At 54.5% G+C, this 21,277-nt stretch overlaps 2 protein-coding genes and 1 non-coding gene across 6 annotated transcripts; 1 reads left to right on the top strand and 2 right to left on the bottom strand.

The window, feature by feature from the left end:
- The first annotated feature begins 18 nt into the window (after nucleotides 1–18).
- On the top strand, nucleotides 19–7,158 carry YBEY (ybeY metalloendoribonuclease). 4 transcript variants are annotated; one of them, XM_075997120.1, is made up of 5 exons: nucleotides 19–194; nucleotides 832–1,059; nucleotides 4,753–4,881; nucleotides 5,950–6,018; nucleotides 6,836–7,158. In XM_075997120.1, the coding sequence occupies exons 2-5, from the start codon at nucleotides 850–852 to the stop codon at nucleotides 6,920–6,922; spliced, it is 495 nt and encodes a 164-aa protein (XP_075853235.1). In that variant the 5' UTR covers nucleotides 19–194; nucleotides 832–849; the 3' UTR covers nucleotides 6,923–7,158. The 4 variants fall into 4 exon arrangements, with proteins under 4 accessions (XP_075853235.1, XP_012635531.1, XP_012635529.1 ...); XM_012780077.3 differs by having other exon boundaries at nucleotides 806–1,059; XM_012780075.3 differs by having other exon boundaries at nucleotides 806–1,059; nucleotides 6,654–7,158.
- Nucleotides 7,159–7,803: 645 nt separating this feature from the next.
- C1H21orf58 (chromosome 1 C21orf58 homolog) lies at nucleotides 7,804–19,615 on the bottom strand. The gene is made up of 9 exons (XM_075997243.1): nucleotides 19,442–19,615; nucleotides 19,264–19,332; nucleotides 18,275–18,335; nucleotides 17,118–17,191; nucleotides 15,736–15,897; nucleotides 13,371–13,482; nucleotides 9,911–9,991; nucleotides 9,459–9,584; nucleotides 7,804–8,045 (listed from the first exon to the last, which is right to left on the bottom strand). Exons 2-8 carry the CDS (start codon nucleotides 19,321–19,323, stop codon nucleotides 9,463–9,465), a joined length of 672 nt encoding a protein of 223 aa, XP_075853358.1. The 5' UTR covers nucleotides 19,324–19,332; nucleotides 19,442–19,615; the 3' UTR covers nucleotides 7,804–8,045; nucleotides 9,459–9,462.
- On the bottom strand, nucleotides 14,857–14,962 carry LOC142875514 (small nucleolar RNA U13). Its single transcript, XR_012922875.1, has one exon. It is a non-coding gene; the product is annotated as a small nucleolar RNA U13 (small nucleolar RNA).
- Nucleotides 19,616–21,277: the final 1,662 nt, after the last annotated feature.

Raw genomic sequence — 21,277 nt, 5'->3', positions numbered from 1 at the left:
GCGCGGCGGGCGGAAAATAGCGTCGGACTGACTTCCGGTCCACGCCGCGCCGCCGGGTCCCACCCGGTCCCACTGCTTTCAGGTTCCGCTCTCCCGTTGGCGGCGGGACTTCTGGCGGGGCTTCCGGTGGGGTGGACCGCAGCTCTCGCGCCTCCGCCACGTCTTGGCCCAGGCTCCGCCGGCTTCACATAGCGGTACGTGCGTGGCGGCTTCCTCATGGAAATGAGGACGTCGTACTCAGCTGTGTGGGCCCGCGGAAAGCCCCCAGACCAAAGAAGATCCCATGCGCCGGCCCCTCTCACCCTCTTCTCTTCCTACCCCTCCCTCTCCAATACCTGTCCTCTCCCCTGCCCCCACCGTCCCATCCCCAAACCCACCCTCTCCCATCCCCCACTGCCTCATCCCCCCCCATACCCGTCCTCTCCCCTTCCCCACCACCCCATCCTCCGTACCCGCCCTCTCCCCATACTCCTCCCTCCCCCATGCCTGTCCTCTTCCCTACCCCCACCCGGCAGTGGCACCCTATTCCTGGCTTGGTCCACCCACCCGCTTTCACTACAAGTGGCTCCTTCCCCTCCACTGGCCTTAATTTCCTTCTGGCTGTATGTTGATTCTGGTGTACCTGACTCTGTGGCTTCCTTTATATGCTCTCATTTTTATATCTTCCTTATGATAAATGTAAATTCTCTTAAGATTTTCAATAAATTCCACCAAATAAAGTGATTTGATTATGTGTGCATGTGTATTTTTATGGATTATATTATTTTCTAGTACTGATTGTCCTTCTCTTAAATTTTAACCGCAGGTTCTCTTGCAAACTTTTTTAAACAGCTGGCTGTTCTTCCTGAAATGAGTTTGGTGATTAGAAATCTGCAGCGAGTCATCCCCATCAGGAGAGTGCCCCTTCGCAAGAAGATTGAGATTGCAAGGAGTATTTTAGGAGTGCAGAAATTTGACCTTGCAATCATCTGTGTTGACAACAAGAATATTCAGCACCTTAATAGAATCTACAGAGAGAAAAATGTCCCAACTGATGTGCTTTCTTTTCCATTTCATGAGGTAAAAAATATGTTCCTTTTTTTTTTTTTTTTTTTTTTTGTCTAGCCTCCCTTCCAGAGTAAATTTCCTGTGTTAGGCCAGGCATGGTGGCTCAGCCTGTAATCCTAGCACTCTGGGAGGCCAAGGCGGAGGATCGCTCAAGGTCAGGAGTTTGAAACCAGCCTGAGCAAGAGCGAGACCCCATCTCTACTAAAAATAGAAAGAAATTAGGTGGACAACTAAAAATATATACAAAAAATTAGCCGGGCATGGTGGTGCGTGCCTGTAGTCCCAGCTACTTGGGAGGCTGAGGCAGGAGGATCGCTTGAGCCCAGGAGTTTGAGGTTCCTGTGAGGTAGGCTGACGCTATGGCACTTCAGGCCAGGCAACAGAGTGAGAGTCTATCCTAAAAAAAAAAAAAAAATTCTGTGTTAATTACAGATATTATTTTCTATTTTAATTTTGAAATTTTTCAAATATGCACAAAAGTAGAGCAGTATGTTAACCCCCCATTGAGCGATGCCCATCACCCAGGGGCCACAGTTCCACTGGTAAAGCTAACAGAAAGAGGAAAGTTAACTAGAGTCCAGCCTCACCCCTCTTAATGCTATCAGTGAATTAAAAGAGAAGTGAAGTGCTTCTGCAATTTTGTTATTCATTAATGAATTTGGATTGGAAAAATTAACCCTGAAAAGAACAGTCTGGGGTAAATAGTTTCCGCAGACAGGATGTGGTAGCTATCAGGTTACTGTCTACATTGTGTCAATTTTTCAAGGCTTCCCACTGTGAACTCAAATAAAATTTTAAGACTCACCCCCCCACCTGAGCAGACTAAACCGATCCCTCATGGCCAAAGGAATATGCTAAAACTAAAACGCCTGCCAAGGGAAAGGAAGACAGACTTGCCTTATCATGCCCCCCTCTCTTTTGGGGACATCCTTTGTAACCCATTAACAGGCCTAAGCATATGCAAGACAAACCTGTAAGTCCTCAATTTACACAACAAATGTATGTCCTGTGGCTTATCTCTGACAACAACTCCTTATGTTGAAATATTCTAAGCCTTTAGACAAAGCTTCAGGCCTTTAACCAATTAATAAGCCAAAGAATCTTTAAACCCACCTGTAACCTATAAGCCCCCCCCTTCAAGATGTCCCACCTTTTGGGGCCAAGCCAATGTATGCCTCCCACGTATTGATTTATAACTTTACCTATAACCACTGTCCCCCTGAAATGTATAAAATCAAACTGTAACCCAGCCACATTGAGTACACTTGTTCGAGGCTTCTTGGGAGTGGCTCCAGGTCATGGTCCTCAAATTTGGCTCAGAATAAACTTCTTTCAAATATTTCAGAGTTTGGATTTTTCCGTCCACACCACACTGTCAGTAGCAGCATAAATTGGAGCAGACCTTTTGAAAAGCAATTTGTCAATAAATTTCAAGAGCCTTTAAACAGGATATTCTTTAATCTGCTAGTGTCACACCTGAGAAAATAAAAGACTGAAGAGATAAAATGCTGGCAGGCTGTGGCTCACACCTGTAATCCCAGCACTCTGGGAGGCCAAACCAGGAGGATCCCGTGAGCTCAGGAGTTTGACACCAACTGAGCAAGAGGGAGACCCCATCTCTACAAAAAATACAAAAATTAGCCCAGCATGGTGGCGCATGCCTATAGTCCCAGCTACTCGGGAGGCTGAGGCAGGAGGATCACTTGAGCCAAGGAGTCTGAGGTCGCTGTGAGCTCTGATGACACCACGGCACTCTAGCCTGGTGACAGAGTGAGACTCTGTCCTAAAAAAAAAAAAAAAAGATAAAATGCTGAATGTATAATGTAAAAATATATTAAAATGTTCACTTACTGTTTTCTGTAATAGGACCAAAAATATCCAACCACAGGGAAAGGCAACTGGCTTTAGTGTAAATAGCCCTCCACTAAGTGGACTGGTCTTTATAGTCTTTATGCAGGAAAATGTAAAAAGACTATTTAGGACAAAATATCAAGCAGAAAGAACAGAAATATAAAATTGTGTCCTTGTAGAAGTTGTGGATCGGTGGGATTCTGCATTATGAGGGATGAAAGAAATGGAAAGTAACTCATTTGACAAGGTCCTGTCAACCTAAATAACAAAGAGAGAGGCTCTCTAAAAGAAAATTATGTTTGTTTGGGATGGTGCGTTGCAGTGAAAATATGTGCCATAGTAAACTAGTGCATGCTTCAGAAGGTAAAGGAAGACCAAGGTTTTTAGAGGAAAATTGAGACGGATTACATAATTGTTTAGAGGAATTATCCTTGTCTACAAAGATCAGTGTCAGTGTGAGATGGCACAGGCAGCTGTTGGGCAGGTGTCTTGCAGAAGTATGTTTGTGTGAGGGTGTGATGGCCTTTGTGTAGGTTGTGGCTTTTGCAGAGTCTTTGAGATAGTTTGCTGTAAGGCGCATAAGCATGAGAACCCTCTCTCTCTTTTTTTTTTTTTTTTTTTTTGAGACAGAGTCTCACTTTATTGCCCAGGCTAGAGTGAGTGCCGTGGCATCAGCCTAGCTCACAGCAACCTCAATCTCCTGGGCTCAAGCAATCCTGCTGCCTCAGCCTCCCGAGCAGCTGGGACTACAGGCATGCGCCACCATGCCCGGCTAATTTTTTCTATATATTAGTTGGCCAATTAATTTGTTTCTATTTATAGTCGAGACAGGGTCTCACTCTTGCTCAGGCTGGTCTCGAACTCCTTACCTCGAGCAATCCACCCACCTCGGCCTCCCAGAGTGCTAGGATTACAGGCGTGAGCCACCGAGCCCGGCCGAGAATCCTCTCTTTATAGCCTTTCCCAGCTGTATTTGTCAGGGTTTCTTTTTAGCACTAGTGGCTCCGTTTTGATTCTGACCACTGTCACAGTGGAAACATTTAGGTCACGTGTGTAAGGTAGCTGTGCAGTCCACCCCCACAGGCCCACACTGCTATCCCAGCCTTGGACTTGCAGCTTGAGAGCGATGTGGTCAGAGAGCAGGTGCTTGTGTGCCTCGGGCCCAGCGAGCCAGAGTCTCCAGGGCGAACTCAACTGCATCCGCCTGTGGTTGTGTTACCGCCCAGCCGGACCCTTTGCACAGAGGACGACACCAGTACCCTGAAACAGCACGGTCTCAGCACAGAAAGAGTTTAACATCACAGGGTACTGAGCGGGGAAATTCTCAAGAGAATTTCTCAAGTCTGTCTCCCTGAGAATTTGGGGGCCAGGGTTTTTAAAGTAAGTTTGGCAGACAGAGCGCTGGGGATGAACACACAGGTTGGGAAGCAGAAGTTGTCTTCTTGGGCTGAGTCAGTTTCTAGACAGCGGGTTGTAGGACCTGTTGCGTCAGTCCCCATGCACAGCCAGTGGTCTGCTTGGTGACAGTTGGTCGCCCCCTCCAAATGCACAGTCTGAAGATATCTCAAAGACCAGCCTTAGGTTTGATGATAGCAATGTCATTTATAGAAGTGATCAGGGAAGTCACAAATCTTATGCCAGTCAGGGATACGTGATGCCTCAGTAGCAGTAAGCAAGTACAGGGAGGCAGGGTGGGGACAGGGCTGGCCGACTCGGCTGCGCCTGCACCACTGCAGAGATCAGACCCCACCACCGTTCTTGCTCCTGGCCCTGCGCCACCTTCATGTGTGCGGTTTCAGCTGGGTCACCGTTCCTGAGGTGGTGTTCTCTAAGTCTGGTTTTCTTCATTTTTAGAATCTGAAAGCCGGTGAATTCCCACAGCCTGCTTTTCCCGATGACTATAATTTGGGAGACATTTTCCTGGGAGTGGAGTACATCTTCCAGCAGTGCAAAGAAGATGAAGATTACAACGACATCCTGACCGTAAGTGGGGACACAAAATCGCATATCCTGGCTAAGGAGGCACGGGCTGCACTAGGGCTATAGGTTCCGGGGATCACTGGAAAGAACCTACAGACAGGGGCACACAAGCCGGGTGGGGTCAGCATGGCCTGTGACAGTGCTGGGAAGGAGAGGACACACCCTGGAAACAAAGAAACCCTGGGGGAGCCTTCTCAGCCTTGCATAGGAGCAGGCTGTGCCGCTGAGACCCGCCAGGTCAGCTTCTCCCTGAGCCGCCCCGGAGGGGGGTGGGGTCAGAGACTCCAGGACCTTCCAGATGTTTCTCCTCAGCCTCATGCAAAAAATAAAAAGCAACATGTGACTGGCTCATGTCTGCCTTGCCTTCGGATTCACTGAGCGCCTTCCTGTGGTTGAACGGCTGCCCCTGCCTCATCCTTGGGGACGCCAGTGCTCCCGTGTGACTTGGAGCTTCCCAGCTGGACAGCACGAGAGGGCACGACCTCAGCCAAGGCCCCCTCGTCCTGCCAAGGCGGTGGCCCAGCCAGGATCAGCCCTGGGATCTCTGGGGAGTGGGGACGTGGATGGCTCCCTGGGCTGTCCCTGTGAGCTCCCCGTCACCCTGAGGGGGGCCAGCCCAGCACCCCAGGACCGGCTGCCTTGCAGCTGCGCCTTCCATCTTGCCTTCCCCTTCTCAGCCTCCATGCCCCACTGGGCCTCACACCAGCCCCAGGCACATCCCAGCTGGGCCACCTCCTTCCTTCACCCCATCCCAGGGGAGACGTTCAGCTTGCTACAGTGACAGTCCCCGGTCTACCTCTCAATCCCTGAACCCCACCCTCGTGGGGTGGCCTCTGGCAGGCCGGGGCCACCTCCGGTCTCCAGGGCTCCTGCTCAGAGGAGCACTCCAGACCTGTCGGTTGACAGGCCTTCCCTCCGCTTCCCTCTCCAACTCCAGAGAGGCATCCCTGACTCAGCACAGCTCGGGTGACTGCGTCCTGCGCCTTACCAAGAGCACCCGTGACACTGGGCTGAGTCCTGAAGGGACAGCGTCCTGTCGGATCGTCCCTAGCCAGTACTTTATTCTGACAGGTGACTGCCACCCACGGACTGTGTCACCTGCTGGGCTTCACACACAGCACGGAGGCAGACTGGCAGAAGGTAGGAGCCCGACCACCTTCCCACCCGAGCGGGTGTGTCTGGGTGGAAGCCCCAGCCTCTGCCCAGCCTAGACCTGAGCGCCCCAGGCAAAGACCAAGGCTCACGTCCTGCCCTTTGTGAAAGGCTCACAGAGGTTTGTTTCAGACGTCAGCCCAGCTCCCCGACACCGCTTAGCTGTGCTGTGTGTTCACGATTGGTCGGAAGGCCTGAGCACCAGCACTTGATGTTTGGTCAAAAAGCTTAACGGGCCGGGTGCGGTGGCTCACACCTGTAATCCTAGCACTCTGGGAGGCCGAGGCGGGCGGATTGCTTGAGGTCAGGAGTTCAAAACCAGCCTGAGCAAGAGCAAGACCCCGTCTCTACTATAAATAGAAAGAAATTAATTGGCCAACTAACCACTAATTTATATATATAAAAAATTAGCCGGGCATGGTGGCACATGCCTGTAATCCCAGCTACTCGGGAGGCTGAGGCAGGAGGATTGCTTGAGCCCAGGAGTTTGAGGTTGCTGTGAGCTAGGCTGACGCCACGGCACTCACTCTAGCCTGGGCAACAAAGTGAGACTCTGTCTCAAAAAATAAAATAAAATAAAAGCTTAACGTTTAGAAAATCTTCACAAAAGATTTTCTCTCCAGGGGCCCTCCCTGCCTGCGGGCGGCGCACTGCGCGCAGGTGCTGCTCTGAGGTGGACAGAACCAGGTCCCCCCTGAAGGAGCAGCGCCCCCTGGTGGAGGTGCGGAGGTGCTTCTTGGGGAGCCGGCCCGAGGGCGGGGTGCGCTGGCTCCGGGCCAGGCCCAGCGCTTCCTCCTCCCCCCAGATGCACCAGAAGGAGAAGCTGGTGTTGGACGAGCTGAACCGACGCACGGGAACCAGGCTCCAGCCCCTGAGCAGGGGCCTCTTCTGATGCCCAAGGCTTCGGACCGGAGGACAGGGTGGGGACGGACCCCTCCCCTCTGGGTCCCAGCTGGAAGCTCAGCTGGCCGCCGCTGTCCCATGGGCTGCGGAGGCACCAGCGACGTCGGGGCTGCACCCGAGTGGAGCACTGAGGCACAGCAGAAATGCCCATTCCTTTCTCTGGGCGGACACGTCAGATGCTTTTAAAGCTCTAGAATTGAGAGACATAAACCTCATTCTCTTCTCTGGGCGTCTCCTGATCTTTCCTCAGAATTCCAGTGCTCTGGTAAAGAGGCACTTCTCGCCCACCTCTGCAGCCGGCTTGGATCCGCAGGAGGGGCTGCCCTGCTGGGGCCCCATCCAGGCCCCAGGGAGCTCTTTAATCTTGAGCCTCCAGTCCAGTGTCAAGGCCCAGGCGGCCCAGCCAGAGACCAGGCCGTCCAAAGACCATCAACTCTTGCCACATTTCTTCCCTCTATTAAATAAATAATTATGTTGAGAAATAGAACTAAAGAGAAAAGCCATGTTAAAAAAATCAGTGTGATTGCCGGACGCGGTGGCGCGCGCCTGTAGTCCCAGCTACTCGGGAGGCTGAGATGGGAGGATCGCTTGAGCCCAGGAGTTCTGGGCTGTAGTGCGCTATGCCGATCGGGTGTCCGCACTAAGTTCGGCATCAATATGGTGACCTCCCGGGAGCGGGGGACCACCAGGTTGCCTAAGGAGGGGTGAACCGGCCCAGGTCGGAAACGGAGCAGGTCAAAACTCCCGTGCTGATCAGTAGTGGGATCGCGCCTGTGAATAGCCACTGCACTCCAGCCTGGGCAACATAGCGAGACCCCGTCTCTAAAAAAAAAAAAAAAAAAAAAAAAAAATCAGTGTGAAAATAGGATATGGTGTCAGACCTTTAATTCATGCTTTTGTAACAAGAGCATCACGGTCTCTGGAATCACATCCAAGAGTGCACAGAAAGATGGTTCTGAGAGAGGCAGAGGTCAGCACTGCAGCTCCGCCGGGTTCAGGCAGAGCTCAGACCTGTCAGTCCAGGTGGGATCAGTTGTCCCCCCCGCAGGAGCTCGCCAGAGGGGACCGGACTCCAGCGAGTGGCTGAACAGTGGCAACATCTTGCCTCCCACCTGCAAGGTTCCAAGGATACAAAGGTAGAAACAGGGGCCTGCTTGTGAGAATCTTAGGGAATCTCAGTAGGAGGGAATGAAAACTTACGCATGACACTTAAAAATAATATTTAAATAAAAATAACATTAAAAAGTAAGGGGTCTAGGCCAGGTGCCGTGGCTCATGCCTGTAATCCTAGCTCTCTGGGAGGCTGAGGCAGGAGAATGGCTCAAGGTCAGGAGTTCCAAACCAGCCTGAGCAAGAGCGAGACTCCATCTCTACTATAAATAGAAAGAAATTAATTGACCAACTAAAAATATATGTAGAAAAAATTAGCTGGGCACAGTGGCACATGCCTGTAGTCCCAGCTACTCAGGAGGCCGAGGCAGCAGGATCGCCTGAGCCCAAGAGTTTGAGGTTGCTGTGAACTAGGCTGATATCGCTGCACTCACTCTAGCCAGGGCAACAAAGTGAGACTCTGTCTCAAAAATAAAAATAAAAAAAGCAAGGGGTCCGGAGCACAGCTCATGCCTGTGATCCCAGCACTTTGGGAGGCCAGGGTGGGAGGGTCCCTTGAGCCCCGGAGGTGCAGACCAGCCTGGGCAACATAATGAGACCCCATCTCTACAGAAATTTTTAAAAATTTAGCTGGGTGTGGTGGTGCGCCAGTAGTCCCAGCCACTAGGACTGGAGGCAGAAGGGTCCCTTGAGCCCCGGGATTGAAGGCTGCAGTGAGCTGTGATGTCTCCACCACGCTCCGGCCTGGGCAACAGAGCCAGACCCTGTCTATAAAAAATAAAAGTAAAACAGCAAAGGAACATAAACCCAGCCTTCAAAAAAAAGAAAAGTAACAAAAATAAGCCCTGACAGGCGGGAGGGAACATGCTGGGGAGACGGAAGCGCCTTCCCCCTGGTCCGCTGGAGGGTGAGTTCCAGGAAGGGAACGTTGGGCAGGTGTAGTCCACACGTGCGCACGCGCACAAACGCGCGCACACAGCCCGCTGCCCGGTCCTACGCGTGCGAGGACAGGCCCCCAGCTTACCTGACCTTGTGTTTGGTGCCGCTCATGGGGACTGGGGGTGTCTGCACTTTGTGTGGCTAAAGCTACTGATCTTTTCTATTACGGCTCCTGGGCCATTTCTCTTAAATTCTTCCTTGACGAAGTCTCTGTGTTTCACAAGTTGGGCAGAGCCTGGCCCCACCGCGAGGCATTTCCCAGTTCCCGCCGGCCCGGTGCGGACCGAAGGGAAGACTCCGCCTTACCCGGCGGGCACCGGCAGGACGCGGCCGCTAGGAGAGGCCGAGGGGTCTCCCCCACGCGGCGTTGGGACTGAGGCCGCGACGTTCGGGGGACGCGGGGTCTCTCGGGACTCCGCAGGCCCTGCCCGCGCCCTCCCGCCCGCGCCCCCGGGGCTGGGGTCCCCCCGACCTACGCGCTCAGGCGTGGCGGTGCTGGTGCCGGTGCCGGTGCCGGAGTCGGTGCTGTCGGGGCGCGGCGGGCGGCCTCGGCCTCGCGGCCTGCGGGACGGCAGGTGGAGCCCACTGCGGTCGGGCGCGAGCTCGCGGCTGAGGACCGCCCGAGGGACCCCCGGGACGCCCCACCCTCCCTGGCACGCTCCAGCCCCGCCCAGCACCCCCTCCGGGAATCCGCCCTGCGCCGGTCCGACCCGGGGTCCCAGTGCCCGGATGGCAGGGGCTGCACCGCTACAGGAGGCAGCTTCCCGCCTATTGCGCCGCGCCTTCCCCGTCTGGGGCGGGGCTGGCGGGCGCAGGGGCTTCACCGCCGGACCACAGACAGCCAGGAATGGCCTTGCAGGGTTACTCACGCAGAAATTCCCGGGTCCCCTGGTCGGAGCCTGCGGCGCGCCTGCCTGGGGGGCGGGGCGGGGCAGGGCCTGCAGCAGGAGGCTGTGCGTCAGGATCTGGTGCGCCTGGGCGCTCTGCAGCAGCAGCAGGTCCACCATGTCTGGAAGGAGAGGGGCGAGCGACAGCTCCGCCGTGACAGCTCTAGTGTGTCACACGCGTGAGAGAGACGGTGCCTCACGAGCACCGGAGGACACGCTGGCACACCCGTGTGTGCGCGCGGGGCCTCGGGGCCTGTGGCGAGTTCGGCCTTCCCGCTAAGTGCCCCTGGGCTGCACGGTGACCCCAGAAAGGTGTGTCCCTGTCTCAGTCCCCAAGATCCCAGAGTTCGGCCTTATTTGGAAAAAGGTCTTTGCAGATGTAACCAAGGATCTGGAAAGGAGGAGGCCGTCCTGGGTTCTCCAGGTCGGCCCTGACGCAGTGAGATGTCTCTGTGAGGCAGGAGCGTGAGGCGGAAGAGGACACACAGGGAAGAAGCCCCCTGAGGAAAGGGGGGAGCAGTAGCCTCCTCCAAGAACACCTGGAGCCCAGGTGGAGCACAGCCCTGCCGGCACCTGATCTTGGACTCGGACCTCAGAATTATGAGGAAATAAATTCTTGTTTTTTTTTTTTTTTTGAGAGAGTCTCACTGACCTCCTGACCTCGAGCAATCTGCCCGCCTCGACCTCCCAGAGTGCTGGGATTACAGGCGTGAGCCACCACACCTGGCCAATTCTTGTTGTTTTAAAGCCCCCAGTTCATGGTACTTTGTCACAGCAGCCACAGGAAGCTAACACACTCAGGTACCCTGACACATTGTAACATGTGTCAACGGTTCTTTCCACAGCAGCCAGACCCTGGAAATCACAGTCCTGCTGGGTAAACCCAACAGATCTATTCTGTATGTAACACTGCCACATGTGGTGGGGCAACAGTAATTCCCCACGCGTGTCCTGGCGCTGGGATAGACAGATCACTGGGACAGAACTGGGAACACCTCTCAGATGACTCAGCCATTCTACACACAGGTCTGTCCCTAGACTCCCAGCACCCTCACTCATTATGGGAATGCAAATTAAAACCACAATGAGCTACCACTACATCCCTATTACAGTGGCTAAAATTAAAAAGCCTGACCGTACCAAGTGTCATGAGGTTATAGAGTAACTGGAACTCTCAAACACTGCTGGTGAGGGCATAAAATGGTATAGACGATAGGAAACAGGTTGGCAGTTTCATAAAAGCTAGATATACATCTGCCATGTGATTCAGACATTACACTCATAGATACTTACTCAAAGAGAAATAAAAGCATACGTCCAAAGAAAGACACATGCATGAATATCTACAGCAGCTTTTTCCGTAATAACCAAAAACTGAAAGCAACCCAAATGCCCACTGCTGTGGTTTGAATGCCCCTCCAAAACTCATGTTGAATCCTAATCCCAGTGCGTCAGTATTGAAAGGAGGATCCTTTAAGAGGAGATTGGAGTAGATTAATCCACTCATGAATTGGTGGGTTAGTGTTGTGATGGATTAATACGTCATGGGCAGGGGAACCCGTGGCTTTGTAAGAGGAAGACAGACCTGAGCTGGCATGTCAGCACACTCAACCCCCCACCCCCACCGGGTGCCCTGCGCCACCTTTTTTTTTTTTTTTTGAGACAGAGTCTTGCTCTGTAGCCCAGGCTAGAGTGCCGTGGCATCAGCCTAGCTCACAGCAACCTCAAACTCCTGGGCTCCAGCGATCCTTCTGCCTCAGCCTCCCAAGTAGCTGGGACTATAGGCATGCACCACCATGCCTGGCTAATTTTTTCTATATATATTAGTTGGCCAATTAATTTCTTTCCATTTTTAGTAGAGCCGGGGTCTCGCTCTTGCTCAGAGCTGGTTTCGAACTCCTGACCTTGAGCAATCCTCCTGCCTCGGCCTCCCAGAGTGCTAGGATCACAGGCGTGAGCCATCGCGCCCGGCCCCTGTGTCACCTTGCACTCTGCAGTCCCCACCAGCAAGAAGCTCACACCGGACGTGGACCCTCAGCCTGGGACTTCTTCCCAGATTCCATAAATGCAAGGAATAAACTCCTTCTCAACATAAATTACCCAGTTTCAGGCATTCTGTCAAAAGCAACACTAAATGAACTTGAGACATCCATCAAGAGGTGAATGGACAACAAACTAAGATGCCCACACGATGGAACATGGCTAGGCAGCCGGAAGGATCCAGCTGATCACCTGCAACAGTGACAGCCCTGAAAACAGTCACGCGAGTGGAAGAAGCCATACCAAAAAAGAGTGTGTTCTGTGTAATGCCATTTGTACAAAAATCTAGAAAATGCACACTAATACATGGCAACAGAAGGCTACTCAGCAGTTGCATGAGGGGGTCAGCAAGGAGGGAATAGAAAGGAACATGAGGGAACTTTGGGGGTGATGGAGATGTTCTCTCTCTTGATTGTAGTGATGGTTTCACAGATATGAATATATGTTAAAACTTCTCAAATTGTACACTTTAAATATGGGCACCTAAATTCTGTCACTTCAATAAAACTGTTTTAAAAATCAAGTATTTAAGAGTTATTTTTTAGTTTTTATTTTTTGAGACAGGGTCTCACCTCATTGCCAGGAATAAAGTGCAATGGCGTCATCACAGCTCACTGCAGCCTTGAACTCCTGGGCTCAAGCAATCCTCCTGCCTCAGCCTCCTGAGCAGCTGGGACTACAGGCAAGCGCCACCACGCCCAGCTAATTTTGCTATTTTTTTGTAGAGATGGGGTCTTACTATGTTCCTCAGGCTGGTCTCAAACTCCTGGCCAAAGTGTTGGGATTACAGGTGTGAACCACTGTACCCAGCTTAAAAGTTATTTTAAAAGAAGCAGTTTTGGTGGACGGGGTGGCTCATGCCTGTATTCCTACCACTTTGGGAGGCCGAGGCGGGAGGATTGCTTGAGGTCAGGAGTTTGAGACCAGCCTGAGCAAGAGCGAGACCCCATCTCTACTAAAAAATAGAAAAAAAAAATAGCTGGGCAACTAAACATAGAAAAAATTAGCCGGGCATGGTGGCGCATGCCTTTAGTCCCAGCTACTCAGGAGGCTGACGCAGGAGGGTCGCTTGAGCCCAGGAGTTGGAGGTTGCTGTGAACTAAGCCGATGCCACAGCACTCTACCCCAGGCAACAGAGTGAGACTCTGTCTCAAAAAAATTTAAAAAAAGAAAGAAAGAAAAAGAAAAAGAGAAAAGAAGCAGTTTAATCACAGCTTTTGTATAGCTAATAATTGGAAGAGTTGGAATTGGAGCTCAATTCTTTCAAGTCCTAGTCTAGTCCTCTTCCTTATACCTTGTTTTCTTCCCTCAGAGCTATCCATCACATAAGAATCTCTTGAAGTTATTTTTGTGTTGAATAGCTAAAAGCTGATGCTAAATAACTATTCTGCTTACAGAAATATTTTCCCTTTCAGTAGAAAATTTCATGCACCCATAACAACATTAATATGGAACACTTACCTTCCTTAAAGGTTCCTGACCTTGGAGTAGGGAAGGCCTGGGGAGGAGGAATCTGTGCTATGAGCGGCTGCTGAGGCAACTGATGAATGATGGTGGCCGGAGGCTGTGGGACCTGGGAAGAGCCAGGTGATTAGCTGCCTGAATGCGTCCTCAGAGAATGCGTTCTACAGTGTTTGCCCACTCACCCATCCACCCACCCATCCACTCATCCATCTATCCATTCGTCTACCTGTCCACCCATCCAGACACCCAGCCATCCATCCACCCATCTATCTACTTATCCAGTCACCCTTCCATCTATCCATCCATCCCCCTATCCAACCATCCATCCATCCACTTATCCAACCATCCATCCATGCCCCTATCCAACCATCCATCCATGCCCCTATCCAACCATCCATCCATCCATCCACTTATCCAACCATCCATCCATCCCTCTATCTAACCATCCATCCATCCATCCCCCTATTCAACCATCCATCCATCCATCCATCCATCCCCCTATCTAACCATCCATCCATTCATCCATCCATCCCCCTATCTAACCATCCATCCATCCACTTATCCAACCATCCATCCATCCCTCTATCTAACCATCCATCCATCCCCCTATCCAACCATCCATCCATCCATCCACTTATCCAACCATCCATCCATCCCCCTATCTAACCATCCATCCATCCATCCCCCTATTCAACCATCCATCCGTCCATCCACTTATCCAACCATCCATCCATGCCCCTATCTAACCATCCATCCATCCATCCATCCATCCATCCCCCTATCCAACCATCCATCCATCCATCCATCCATCCATCCATCCATCCATCCCCCTATCTAACCATCCATCCATCCACTTATCCAACCATCCATCCATCCCCCTATCTAACCATCCATCCATCCACTTGTCCAACCATCCATCCATGCCCCTATCTAACCATCCATCCATCCACTTATCCAACCATCCATCCATGCCCCTATCCAACCATCCATCCATCCTGCCATCCATCCCCCTATCCAACCATCCATCCATCCACTTATCCAACCATCCATCCATCCATCCCCCTATCTAACCATCCATCCATCCACTTATCCAACCATTCATCCATGCCCCTATCCAACCATCCATCCATCCTTCCATTCATCCATCTACCCAACCATCCATCCAACCATCCATCCATCCATCCATCCATCCATCCATCCATCCATCCACCTATCCAACTATGCATCCATCCACCCATCTATCCATCCACCCATCCACCTATTCAACCATCCATCCATCTATGCATCCAAGGAGAACTTTAAATTATTAACCCCAGAGGTTAAATACAAAGATATTTGAGTTTGGTATCACTTAAGACATGGTATTAATATTTCTACTGTTTCCCACATTTCCTATCTTCATCAGAGTAAGCGAATGCTTGGTTTCATTAATCCAGCTTTAATGGAGGCATCCAACACTTGGTATGGTCAGTCCTTTTTTTCATGTCAGATGGGTAATGTGCCAGTGTTGGCCGTGACAAGGTTTGGGGGAGGCACATCTCACACATGCACGTGAACATCATGCTTATGAACTAGAACTAGAAAAGGGTCAATCTTTTTGATTTTAACCATTTTAATAGAGAGATAGTAGTAGCTCATTGTGGATTTTTTTTTTTTTTTTTTTTGAGACAGAGTCTCACTCTGTTGCCCGGGCTAGAGTGCCGTGGCGTCAGCCTTGCTCACAGCAACCTCAGACTCCTGGGCTCAAGCAATCCTCCTGCTTCAGCCTCCAGAGTAGCTGGGACTACAGGCATGTGCCACCACGCCCGGCTAATTTTTTCTATATATTTTTAGTTGGCCAATTAATTTCGTTCTTTTTTTAGTAGAGACGGGGGTCTCGCTCTTGCTCAGGCTGGTTTTGAACTCCTGACCTTGAGCAATCCTCACGTCTCAGCCTCCCAGAGTGCTAGGATCACAGGCGTGAGCCACTGCGCCTGGCCGATTATAAAATTTTGAAAAAGAGTTGACACACTCCCCAAATTCAGGGCCTCTGGTTGCACTAACACTCCTACTCCTGGGACCAGGGGTGGAGGCCAGGGAGGCTGAGAGGAGAGGCCCAACTGCCCATCAGGCCCATGAGGACAGAGAGGACCCACAACAGATCAGGCACTGCAAATGCAGCCGTCGGCGGCCTCAGCAGACTGACCCCCTCAAAGCACTTCCACATGCTGCTGGGGTTGGCTGAGAGGACAGAGGTGGGGTGACCGACAGACACTCTCTCCAACTAGGCCACATACCCCTCTGTAGGACAGCGCCTTGCAAAGTCTCAGCTCTGTCCCTCCTGCCCCACTGCACAATGCTCCGCCCACCTTCACTCCCTTACCGGGTGCTGGATGATCCGAGGTGGCTCTGGGGCCAGTGGAGGTGGGGAGGTGACGACGGGGTAGGCGTGGGGCACCTCTGGGGGCAGAGCTGGCCCTCGGGCTCCTCCGTGCAGCTCCCTCCAGGAGTGGGCCTGGGCGAGCTCATCCAGGAGGTGCTGCTCCTGCAGGGGACGCAGAACCCGCTGCATGGGGTGGGGCAGAGCCCAGCTGGAGCCTCCTTGGGCTCCCTCTCCCCAGCCTGGGCACAGGGAGCCTAGGGCTGCCCCAACCTCAGCCCAGCTGGAGCCTCCTTGGGCTCCCTCTCCCCAGCCTGGGCACAGGGAGCCTGGGGCTGCCCCAACCTCAGCCCAGCTGGAGCCTCCTTGGGCTCCCTCTCCCCAGCCTGGGCATAGGGAGCCTGGGGCTGCTCCAGCCTCAGCCCAGCTGGGAGCCAGGATGCCGGAAAGTGAAGCCCAAGGACTCCTCATGTGGTGCACACAGGAGAGTTTTGCTCCTTTTAGAATTTACCAAATAGGCCAGGCATGGTGGGTCACCCCTGTAATTTACCAAATAGGCCAGGCATGGTGGCTCACCCCTGTAATCCTAGCTCTCTGGGAGACCGAGGCGGGAGGATCGCTAGAGATCAGGTGTTCAAAAACAGCCTGAGCAAGAGTGAGACCCGCCTCTACTAAAAAATAGAAAGAAATTAATTGGACAACTAATATATATAGAAAAAATTAGTCGGGCATGGTGGCACATGCCTGTAGTCCCAGCTACTGAGGGGGCTGAGGCAGGAGGATTGCTTGAGCCCAGGAGATTGAGGTTGCTGTGAGCTAGGCTGATGCCATGGCACTCTAGCCTGGGCAACAGAGTGAGACTGTGTCTCAAAAAACAAAAATTTACCAAATAATTTTAACTATTTTAACTAATATACCAAATGATTTTAACTATAATTTTAATTTTCTGGTCATTTTCTTTTCCTGGCCAACAGAGTGCATCTTCTCAAGCACAGCTCAGGCCTCCAGGAAAGGCAGCTCCCCCTCCCCCACTGCTGCTTGCCTGCTGTGGTCGTCCCCTGCAGCTGGGGGGTTGAGCCTTTGGGAGCCCTGGGCACCCTAGTGTTCCTTCTCCCTCCAGAACTGGGCCCTTGCTCAACGCTTCCACCTTTGGTCAGAGTAACCCTGGCAGGTCTCTAAACTAGCGGTGCTCTTGTCGGGGTCTGGCGTGTGCACGCTTCAGGAGGCCAGGCATAAGGGCTGCTAGCTGCTCACCAGTCGTCCCTCACCGGTCTGCCAGTTGCAGACGTTAGAGAACCGGGACCAAGAATCCACAAGACCCCTGCCCGCCCCCTGCGCCTGTGGCCGGGCCAGAGTCTCAGCCACAGGAGCCTGGCCAGGCCTACCCGGAGCCTCTGCAGAAGGTCCTTCCTCCTCCTCAGAGCTCTGCGCAGGGCGTCCTCCGGCCCGTCCTGCTCTCCTGGAGGGAAGCACACACTGCGCACTGAGGGACGCACTCAGGAGGACGTCACCGTCACCACAGACCTGTCAGACTGCCCCAACCTCACCCACACTCCTGGGCACCTGGGGTGACCTGGGAGCAAACACTTATCCCACAGGAGAGACCAGAGCCTGGGGGCGGGGGAGGGGCAGCAGCGGGGTGGAGGGTAATCAGGGCACTCGGTCTGTTCCTTCCCGGAAAGGAGCTGGAAGTCACATGGTGCAGATTCGTCCAGGACCAACCCCCCGCATTGCTCTGCACACCATGGTGCAAAGTCCGGGAAGCAGGAGCCCTAAGGTGGGCACAGCCTGGCTTCGCTGGCCCCGAGCCGTCTGGAGACTGGTGTGACTGCCAAGCGCCTCCACTTCTCCAGGAAGGGGTCTGCACTCCCGAGAAGGCTCTGGAAGGGGTCAGGTCAGCCCCAGGCCAGGGCTCTGGCCTCCTTCTTCACCCTGGGCACAGCAGCCCTGTCCCCTCCCCGCATCACAGTGTAGCCGGGTGCTGGGACCTCAAACAGCTGGTCCCCGGGGCTGCCGGGAATCTGGTCCCCACTGGCACGTTTGCAGCCATCTTGTCTGCTCACTCCCGCCCCTCAGTCAGGGGACCTGGTTTGGGATTTCCTCTCTGGATTTGGGACCCTCGGCTCTGCCGGCTGCTCTTGGGAGGTGCCTGGAGCCCCTACGGCCCAAGGGCTGCCCCATGTTTCTCGAAGAACAAGAAATGCTCCTCTGGGCCTCCCTAGCTGCCCCCACCTGTGCCCAGGGCAAGCTCAGTGCAACCTGGGTGTGACCACTTCTGAGCTGAGCAACCTGGGGCAGGTTACCTAACCTCTTTGTGCCTCCATTTCCCCATCCACAGTGCGCGTGATGAGGTTTACAGGCTAACGGGGGTAAGGTGGGGGGATGCTCCGAGGGTGGAAACAAAGGCCGTTCAGCTCCGATGCAAAGGAAGCACTTGGAGGGCAGGCTTGCTGTCCCCAGGGGGCGATTCCCAGGGCCTGTCTGCTGCCTCCCCTTGGAGGGGCTGCCCTCATGCCTGTGCCCCCCACCCCACAGCTCTCACCTGGCAGGAGGTGGGGGCCCTCAGAGTCCCCATCCACGTTCTCTCGTTCCTGCTCCAGCTTCTGTGAGGAACAGAGTGGGTGATGGGGACAGAGGCTCCATGTGAGTGGAGAATGCGCCCCTCTCTGGGAACAACCAAGTGGCTTCCCATGCGGCCAGCACCCCAGACGCAAGTGCTGGGAGCAGGAAGTGCTGTGTGAGGGTGCCATGGACGGGATGCAAGGGCCACTGGTGTCCTCCTGGGGACTGCGTTGGTCATGCATTCAATGCAGTGCATGGGACGGATGCTCTCATTGGCCCCTCAGGCAGATTTCTGGGGAACAGCCGCAGAGGAAACCGTCTAGGTGAGGCCACCTGGGCTTCCTGACCAGTGAGCATCCTGGTCACCCCACCTGGGTCATGGGCTCAGCAGCTGCCCACTGGGTCTGTCTGGGGTGACCCCTGTCAGCCCCTCCCATGGCAGCCCATGGACCATCTGGACGTGGGGTGCAGGGTTGGCGAGAGGCTGGGGGCAGGCACCGCCAGAGGAACAAGGCAGGCAAGGGGTGCCCCTGGGGACCCCCAGAGGACAGGCAGGCCCATCAGGGAAGGTTAAGACCAGGCACGAGAATGGGTCTGCCAGGCCACCGGCCCCCAGGCTCAGCATCCTGCACCCTCAGGGCTCTGTCTCCAAAGGGAGTGTCCCTTAAACACTGACTCCCGGGACACTCTGCTGGAGCTTTGGGGGGCTGTGGGTGGGTTCGTGCCTGCCTCCTGAATGCACAAACTGCTGGAAGAGTCTACTGGGCTCTGTATAAATGCAAAGAAAAAAACCCAGGAAACCACATTTTATTATGAGGCTAAAAACCACTGAAAAGAGGTTTGCTTTGGAAACAGGAATATACTTCAGAGGGAGGACTGTTGGGTGTGTCATCTTAAGTTCTGTTGGGCAAACCTAAACTGAGCTCCTTTAAGGAGCTGTTAAGAACAGGAGTGTCCGGCCCGTCTCACCTGTCCCAAGAGTCTCAGCGTCAGTCGGGTCATTTGTTCCGCCACAGACGAGTCCAGCATGTCACAACCCTAGGAGAGGACGGTCGGGGCAGGTGAGCCGCAGCCGCCTCTCCCCGGTTATGTCTCTGCGGGAGGGAACGGCTCAGGAGCCCGGCTGCCTGGCGGGGCCTCAGTTTACCTCCTGGAAACCAGCCTCAGTGGCCCCCGAGAGCCCGCAGAAGAGGCCGCTCCCAGGCTGCAGAGTCCAGCAAGCGGCGGGGCTGCCTCGGTTGTCGCCGGGCTGCGGGGCGGGAGCGGTTGCCAGGTTCCCTTGGAGAGTCCTTCCCGAGCCCTGCAAACACTGGTCCCCAGGCGTGGCCAGGCGGGGCTGAGCGGGCAGGCGGAGGAGTGGGCAGGGCTGAAGCCAGAGGGCAGGGCCCAGACACGAGAGGCGGGCGCCTCGACCATGACCACCTGCGCCTACAGCGAGCGCCGCCCGGCCGGCTCGCGCGCAGAAATGTGACCGGGGTCTGCACGGCTGGGTGGGGGGCACAGGGTGCGGAGACCGCAGGACTCGGAGACGCAGGACGCAAGGACATAGGGTGCGGGGACCGCAGGACGCGGGGACGCAGGGTGCAGGGACGCCAGGCGCGGGGACGCAGGGACATAGGGTGCGAGGACCGCAGGACGCGGGGACGCAGGACGCAGGGACAGGGTGCGGGAACCGCAGGGCGCGGAGACGCAGGGACATAGGGTGCGGGGACCGCAGGACGCGGGGACGCAGGACGCAGGGACATAGGGTGCGGGGACCGCAGGACGCGGGGACGCAGGGCGCGGGGGCGCCCGCCCAGGCTTTTGGGGATGCTGCACCGCAGAGGGGAGGAGGCACGGGGCCGGAACGAGGGACACCTCGGTGGGACAGCCTTGCTGCCGCACTGGCCAGGGCTTCCCTCAGGGCAGGACTCAAGCAGGGACGCGGTGGTGCATTCGGTTGGGCTGTAACTTCCAGACCGAGGGACGGTCAGCCTGGCCCGGCCGGCGCCTAACGCGGAGTAGGGCGGGAAGGACCCGCGGCTGGGGGCCCTGGGGACCCGTGGGGAACTCTGTCACAGGGGCCGGAAAGGCGCCTTGGGGACGAGGAAGCGTCCCCGCGGGGAGCCCTGGGGACAGGGTCACAGGGGGAAGTGGGGGGGCCCCTGGGGACGAGGGGGGCATTGGCCGCTGCCCCTCCCCACGACTGACCAGGAACTTGCCCAGGCCAGCACCGCCCACACGCGGTGTTCACGGTTTTATACCTGCCACGGCCCTTCCGTGACCCGCGTGGGCCTGGAGGACCTAAGGCCACAGGGTCAAGCCTCCAGGGCACTCGGGGACCAGGCTGGCTTGGAGTTGCCTATCCTGTTGGTCCTGGAGGGTCCTGGGTTTACTTTTTTTTTTTTTTTTTTGAGACAGAGTTTCGCTTTGTTGCCTAGGCTAGAGTGAGTGCCATGGCGTCAGCCTAGCTCACAGCAACCTCAATCTCCTGGGCTCAAGGGATCCTTCTGTCTCAGCCTCCCAAGTAGCTGGGACTACAGGCATGAGCCACCATGCCCGGCTAATTTTTTCTATATATATTAGTTGGCCAATTAGTTTCTTTCTATTTATAGTAGAGACGGGGTCTCGCTCTTGCTCAGGCTGGTTTTGAACTCCTGACCTTGAGCAATCCGCCCGCCTCGGCCTCCCAAGAGCTAGGATTACAGGCGTGAGCCACCGCGCCCGGCCCTGGGTTTACTTTTGACGTCCCCAAGTTCAACTACCCTTCACCTGAGACCTGGGCACGCGCACCTGCCTGGAGCCGGCGGGACTCCAGCAGCTGCAGTCCCAGGGTCCACACCAGCACACACAGCCCCATGTCTTAGACCCCAGCTCTCGTCCACACTCTCGGACCGTGACTGTGTTAGGAGACACTAAATAGGTCTGAGTGTGCACAAAAACCGGTTAATTTAGTTAAGCAACTCAAGGTAGCTAGGAGGTCACACCTGGTTGGTGCATGAAC

The sequence above is a fragment of the Microcebus murinus genome, chromosome 1 (genome assembly GCF_040939455.1).
Source record: "Microcebus murinus isolate Inina chromosome 1, M.murinus_Inina_mat1.0, whole genome shotgun sequence".
Classification (NCBI taxonomy): Eukaryota; Metazoa; Chordata; class Mammalia; order Primates; family Cheirogaleidae; genus Microcebus; species Microcebus murinus.
This window is presented reverse-complemented; position numbering and strand designations above follow the sequence as displayed.